The 7,429-nt window shown below is 41.2% G+C and overlaps 1 protein-coding gene across 15 annotated transcripts in view; it reads right to left on the bottom strand.

Annotated features, from left to right (window-relative positions):
- The window catches only part of LOC148131431 (uncharacterized), a 266,370-nt gene extending 259,915 nt beyond the window's left edge, over window positions 1-6,455 (bottom strand). For 3 of the 15 annotated variants that reach the window (XR_015748830.1, XR_015748838.1, XR_015748837.1), the window contains exons 1-2: window positions 5,288-6,072; window positions 939-1,179 (exon numbers count right to left, since the gene is read on the bottom strand). Coding sequence is in view for 3 of the 15 variants with exons in the window: in XM_087961390.1 (XP_087817516.1) it covers window positions 939-1,138 (200 nt within the window). In the remaining 12 variants the exon portion in view is untranslated. Of the gene's footprint in view, window positions 1-938; window positions 1,180-4,997; window positions 5,264-5,287; window positions 6,094-6,347 lie in introns of those variants that run through there. The other 12 variants (XR_015748835.1, XR_015748836.1, XR_015748834.1 and 9 more) reach the window with 11 other exon arrangements.
- Between the last annotated feature and the right edge of the window lie 974 nt (window positions 6,456-7,429).

Raw genomic sequence — 7,429 nt, 5'->3', positions numbered from 1 at the left:
TCACCCATATTTACAACGGCAATGTGCAATTCAACTCCCTTACTTATCTCTCCCTATCTCTTCTCTTTTGCCCAATCTACAATCTGGTGTAGGAGAATTACCAAGTTGAGCCCGAGGGAGGGGTCAAACACATCATAAGTCACAAATCCCTGCGTACCTGCAAGAGATCTAAGTCCACCCCACCTTGAATTCCTTTCAATTCTTAACTCCCGCACATTTCCCCCAACGGTCACTTGGCCAGATTCTTGTTGAGAGCTTAAGCTTGCAATAAATCTTTATACTCAGTTGAACTGCCTGAATCTCCTGATTTCCTGAGTGCTTGACATTTGCCACTGCTGCCTATCTCTCCCACCTATAGCTGACCTTCATCCTCATATTCCTCCACAAGGAGTTTACAAGGCCTTGAGCGTTCCTAGAGTTGTGGAGGCATTAGAAAGGAAGAGCAGCTGCCTCAGAAGACGTACCTCGCCAGCAGTGGAAGGAAGGTGATAAATCTAAGCTGCGGATGGCTGAGTGCATTGTTTTTAAATCAGTCTGGACAACTGACATAATTTTCTCATCTTGTATTATTTGTATGAATGAATAAACTATATAAATTACATCATTATGCAAATCTCAGAAACCCACATAATGTAAACTCTGCTAATTACATAAAAACAAAAGTAAGTGACAATTGAGCATTAGTGGGCAGCCTTTCCTCTCAACTGGCCCATTGCATCAAAATTTTACTGTGCATCATGGTTTAGGGTGATATATGAAGTCATCCACAACATTAATATTTATGAGCAGTACCTGACAAATGTGTCAGATTTATGTCAGAGAAATGTATTAATTATGTGACATAATTAAAGGAAAGCAAGTTAATTGTTCACTATGGTTCACTATAGTTCACAAATCTTTGAACACAATTGTTTTCAATTATCAGAAAGCACACTTACCTTAGAAGTGCTGGAATGATATTCCATAATCCAAGCCAAATACCGGAATTTTCACAAGCATTCGTGTCCAGAAATCCAAATTTATAAATCCAAGCACTGATGTCTTCTTTTCTTTGTTCTGTATTCCATTCCACCATTTGAAAGTTAATAAAATGAAGTGTCCAACCCGCTGAACTTGATAAGGGATTTAAATATAGCATCTTGGTAGATGTTCTGTTTCACTGACATTCATTTTTCTTATCTATTCAGTAAAAATAAAAGGTTGCAAGGTTACATACTAGCACATATCAATACTTGTACTATAAAAATAACATCAACCATAAGTATAAGCAAATTTACTAAGGATTTACTAGATTGCTTGTCAACTGTACTAAAATATACTTACTCTATTTTTAGCTATATTGAATATGCTTATTCAGAAATACGTATGCTGCAGATATAATTTACAGGTAGCCTTCATTGAGCGACAGTAATTGGGACCAGCAATTCAGTCATTAAGCAAAACTATTTCTGGGTTTACAGTCTTATTTCAGCTTTCCTTTGCTTTAATGACCTGCAAAGGTCATAAATGCAAGAATTGATCATAAAATTACTTTTCCATCACCATCTTAATTGTTATGGCCACTAAACAAGACAGCCAGCATGCAAGGACTACCTGTATATCTAAAGATGTAACTACAGAGCATAGTCAGTGCAAATTCACTCAGAATTAAGCCTTGTTAAGTTCAATGACAGCAAAAGTGTGCCAGATTGCAGACTACCATTCTCGATCAAAACCACTGAATAATAGGGCTATTAAGCATCACCAACTGGGAGTCGTTTTCTTAAGAGCTGGAGTCAAATATTATACTTTGGAGCTCTATTTCTGGAAATGTATTTTCATTTGATAAAATATCAAGGCAAGCTCTTGTTTCAATCTGTTTAGGTAATTCACCTAAATTATGATAATTAATCTATCATCGTTATTAAAATAGTTTAAACTAAATACTTAGATGAAGTTCCAACCTTAGACCCTTCAAATTTATTATGTCAACTCTTAGATGCTCTTTGTGGCTGTTGAGACTTTAAGGAGTTACAATTTCAACAAACATGAAATGGTCCAAGATTGGAGAAGGCAGCTTGCTTCCAACTTTCTTAAGAGTTACATTTTAATTGCAAATTACTAAAAGATTGTTTATAAGACATTACTAATATACAGTTGTAATACTGAGTTAAAAACTGATGAGCTAAACCACGGCTATCCCTCATTTAGTGACCATAATTGGGACAGGCAGCTTGATTGTTAAGTGAAACAGTCACTAAGTGAAACCAGTATTGCCAGCAAATAAAAAAAGTGAATGAGTGCACCCTCCAATTTTAGTGTTAATCATTAAAACAAGCTTTAATTTGGATAAAGTCGTGCATTTTAATAAAATTTAGATCTTTTGCAAAGTACACAATTACACTGACTGGGTTCACATATCATATTAATATCAAACCGAGAGCCAGTTTGGTCTAGTGCAGGGGTGTCCAACCTTGGCAACTTTAAGACTTGTGGACTTCAACTCCCAGAATTCCTCAGCCAGCTTTGCTGGCTGAGGAATTCTGGGAGTTGAAGTCCACAAGTCTTAAAGTTGCCAAGGTTGGACACCCCTGGTCTAGTGGTTAAGACACCAGACTAGAAAGTGAGGAATCATGAGTTCATATCTCGCCTGAGCCACAAAAGCTCGCTGGGTGACTTTGGGCCAGTAGTTGTTGTTGTGAGGAAAGCAGGAGGAGGGAAGATGTGCTGGCTATGTTTGCTGCCTTGAGATATTTGTAAAAATAATAAAGGCAGGATACAAGTAAATGAAATCATGATAATCCATTTTCATGACCTGAATCTTTAAAAGGAACAACGTGAAGAACTACATGTTGGCCAAGTTCACAGCAGTTTCTAAACTCCAAATCACAGAAGCAGCCATCTAAATTCCTAGTCTTGATTCTTCTGTTCTCAGAGAAAAGCGCTTGATGTCAACACACACAGTAAATTAACTGAAAGGAAATAAAAGAGAACCTGAAAAGTTCCTGAAGAGAAAGACATCATCAAGATAGACAGATTAAAGTACTGAAACACACACACACACACACAAAATATTTCAGGGATGAGATGAAATACCAGCATAAGATAGTTCAGCAAATAAGAAATGAGGTCTCTCTTCTTGTTCCAACATCACTGAAGCATTCTCCTAAAATTTGCACATATTCATCATTAGTTTTCAGTTGAAAAAAATACTATATAAAAGCAATGCTTCCCAAACCTGGGTGAATGACCCAAAATGGGTAAAAATGGGTTTTCTGGGGTAACAACACATGAACCCACTACACAATCACAACAATTACATTTACATTGACTTAAAGTTGTTCTACCTACTTGTACATTGGGTAAAAAGGCATTCTGATAAGCAGCTTTGAGTAATGAAGGAAAAAGTTTGGGAAGCACTGCTATAAAGTAAGTCTGTAATTTAACGGACTAATAGTGACTCTTAATTCAGGAACTTCATTAAATCCAAATGGCAAATTTGGAAAAATAACATTGCAAACAAGATTTTATGGATGTGCAGCCAAACACAGCAGCATCCAAAATCTAAACCAAAAGATTACTGTATATTTATAAATTAGATAATGACCCTAACAAAGCCTGGCCATACAACGCAATCAGAATGCCAATAGTTTGGCTGAACGATCTTACAAACCACCATCCACTGGCAGTTATAAATTGGTATAATTCCATAAGAAGTATCAGTTCTAGAAAGCCTGCTCCTCCACTACCACAATACATTAGAGCACATATATACACAGCAATTGATTTGGTCTCTTTTAGTGTTTTGTATGAATGTTTCACTCTAGCTTATAAATCATGATTTATGGTTTGTCTTGCTTCGGTCCAGTTCATTATGACTTACTTGATAAACTAGAAAAGCACAACATGCGAAGCTAGTCTATGTAACATTTATGCGACAAACTTGAAACTTTGCAATATCTCCCCAAAACTTTTTAAAGATAAAAGTCTGTGAAATGAAACTTCACTATAACAATCTACCCCAATCCAAAACCTTTTGGGGAGGGGGGGGCTAACTCTTTGTGTGACCTTGTAAAATTGTTTGTGGGACTTGTAATTCAAAAAATGCCCTAGGAAAGGGAAGACTTCATTGGAAAACCTTAGTCCACTTCAGAAAAATAGGGAAAGACGGTGAATTTATGGTGCTGGCACAGCATAAAAATAATAAGAGTAAAAACTACTTGACCTGATTAAAAACTACTGAGAACTCAAAAAATATTACAGTATGCATAAGACCAAAAAAAGTTACAGAATAGATACAGTAAATGAAATAAAGTACAGGAAACAAACAGGAACAATGGGACCGAGAAAAGAGATTGAAAAAAAAACAAGGATAAAGCTAAACAAAAGGAGGAGCAGAGGACAAGAAATGGAAAATAAGTAAAAGTCCTCAAACAGAAGGGAAAGATGCCAAAGATCTGCAATAAATAGTATTTTCAGAAGTACGCCATGAAGCTGGAACAAAACTGCCTGAAAATCTCTGTCTTAACAAAGATCTTTGTGGGCTTATAAAATGGTCCAAGTCCAAGCATCCTTCTTTTCCAAAACAAAGAGTTATCTGGTGGTTCCATTCTTGTACAAATCTTGCCTCTGTAGGAAAAAGCCACCAGCTACCTGCATTCCACCCACACAGATTCACCCTGGACCACTTCTTCCAAATCCACTTCAATTAAAGCATTTTTTTAAAAAAAAAATATTATTCAAGCAGCCCCACATACTCACAAGAATCCCTCTTTCACTCTACATTTAGAGAAGTCGCACCTCAGCTGGCAAATACTTTCTTCTGCCTAATACCCAAACTGCCTTACATAAGCGGATCCAACTTGACCACAATGGACATCAGCAAAATCAACCCATAAGACCTGGGGGATGATTATCAGACCCAAGCGGATTTTATGTGCCACCCCTTCCAGAAAAATCAGAGTACCTTTCCACGTAAAACTTTTCGCTCATTACAAAGGAAGAAGAGAGTAACTTACATCAACAGCTCACCTTCCTCCTCCTCTAGGTTGCTGGGGTGGGGGGGATAAAAATCAAGATCCTTGAAGTAATTGTTGGAAAAGTTTGCAAGTCTTTGGGAAAGTTCAAGAAGTGAAAGGAATACCCCCTTGAAAGACCAGATAAGGCAGGCAGGGAGATGAAGAGTTCATCCGAGTTTTCTCTTTTGTTCAAGCTCCCCGACCAGACAAAGAACTAGCGAGCAGCAGGTTTCTCCCCCTTTCCCTCCCATCTCTCTTCCCCCCAACCCTTGGGTCCCACAGCAACTCACCAACTTCAGCCGCCCCTACTCCTTCCAAACGCCTGGATCCCGAGATAAGATACAGAAATATACAGAGAGAGAGTGGGGCGCAGGCTGTTGGGCTTCTCGCCTCATCCCTAGCTTCCAGTTCAAAACTTCCCTCTAAGTGAGCCTCCCAGAAAAACAATCTTAATGGAGGCGGAGGAGGCAAGGAGAATCCCTGCGATCGCTATTTCCGGCAAATGCACCTCTTTGTTTGGATCGCCTTGACAGGCGCTGAGAACGATTTCCCCCCCACCCCACCCCACCCGGGCATTCCGGCCGGGTGGGCGCTGGGAGTCCTCTTACCGTTCCCAAGGACGAAAACTGGGGCTTTCAGGAAACCGGGATGGGAGCTGTGGGGAGTGGAAGGGCTACTCAAGCGCCGCGCTTGGAGGAGGGAGAGAGGGAGGGGTGGGGGACGGGAAGCAAGTTTTGGGTGAAGCCTCTTTCCTTTCACTTTTGGAAGCGCATCCAGGCGAGGAGAACAAAAGCGTCACCCGCGGCCGGGACTCGGCGCGCGTCGTTTTTCCCGGCTTCTGACACCGCTACCTGTTGCACAGGGCAGAAAGAAGCAGGGAGGGGTGGAAGCGAGAGCAACCAGCGCACAACAAAGCGCCAGCCTTTTCACCTGTCCTCCTCCTCCTCCTCAGGAGCAGCAAAAGCCACTTGACTCGGCCGCCACAATACGTTGTGGGGGAGGGGGTTGCAAAGCAAAGATGCATGGCGCATCTGCTTTTGCAACAAAACAAAACAAAACAACTGGCGTCTTCAAGAGTCGCGCAACAAGCAACAAGTCGCAGCCCCGGATCTCTTCACAAACTGCGAAGCACACCCGGTCCGCGGCTGGGACTCCCAATGTCCCAACTCCTCTCCAAAGTAAACCAGTTTCCACCGAGAGGATCGCAAACTGTGGCGGAGCAAGGAAGAAGCGCGCGCCCAGATTCTGCCGCTGCTAAAATAAAATCCGGGGAGGAGGGAAGGGGGTCGACTGTCGATCTTATAAACGATGGATGGAACTAAGTGTCTACTTTCCCCCACACACACACACCTCCAGACAGTGAAGCGGGTCTCAAGCATCTGCCGCTTGTCCCATCACCGCGTGTAACTTTCTCGGGCAAATGTACTCATATCTCGAGGGAAATAACAACACACTGAAACGGAGGTGCCAAAGTCCACCGAGTAATCACTGAAAAATAGCCCGGGTAAAGTCTCCCTTCTCCCCCACTACCACGCTGTCAGAAAATAAACTACATTCATCCACGTGCGCTTAAAAATGGAAAGGGGGCAAGAACTGAGGGGATACAGAATTATATAAAGGCTATGCAGCCGTTCGCCAAATGCTTGCGTGCACTTTTGTGGAATAATAACAAAGGGAGTCTGTGTTGAAAATATTGAAACCAGTCTAAAGCTAAAACTCCTTCTTTGCACGTGCTTGCTTCGCCCACCCTAGTGGACCCCTAGAAGAGAGCGGGAAAATCTGGATGACATCACCTTTGTACTCCAGTCTCTGCTCTTCTGAGCTGGATTTTCAACACAAACTTCGTTGGGAATTCCTAATCTATGCTACTTTACTATAACTCTTGCCCTTTAGTAGGGCTGTGTACCAGTGCAGAAGATGCAAGGGACTGGCCTTAAGGATGCAAAGCAAAATTAGGCAACTTTTGGAAACCTCAAACCTTCTGAGGTAAAATGGGAACTCATAAAATGGCTGCCTCAGGATATATATTTTTCCTGCTTCCAAATGAGTGGCAAAAAGTGGCAAAAGACCATTTAATGAAAGGTGATCTAATCCATTAAGGATGCTGCCTATCATTCATGGGAAACTATGTGGGGTCAAAGGCACCGCTGCAACTTAATGCGGTTCTGGAGATTCCTGTTTCACTTTACAGCATGATAGCATCCTATTTAATCCTGTTATTAGAAGACATTTTAAGGAAAATTGGATGAGTGGTAGAGTATGGAACCTCCAAGAGGTTTTTCGAAGACATGTATGTCAGCAGGCGCCACATTCTTCTCTGACCTTAATGCATCTGCAGAGAAACATGCCACCCTCTTTCTGGTGACACATTTCTTGAGTAAAGAGGGCTTGGAAGACCCTTTGCTAGTCCACACAGAAGAATTTGCTCAATA

This window comes from Notechis scutatus, chromosome 3 (genome assembly GCF_049901735.1).
Source record: "Notechis scutatus isolate UNSWTSFEM ecotype Mainland chromosome 3, rNotScu1.2, whole genome shotgun sequence".
NCBI classification, from domain to species: Eukaryota; Metazoa; Chordata; class Lepidosauria; order Squamata; family Elapidae; genus Notechis; species Notechis scutatus.
The sequence above is the reverse complement of the archived record's forward strand: the minus strand, read 5'-3'. Positions and strand labels throughout refer to the sequence as shown.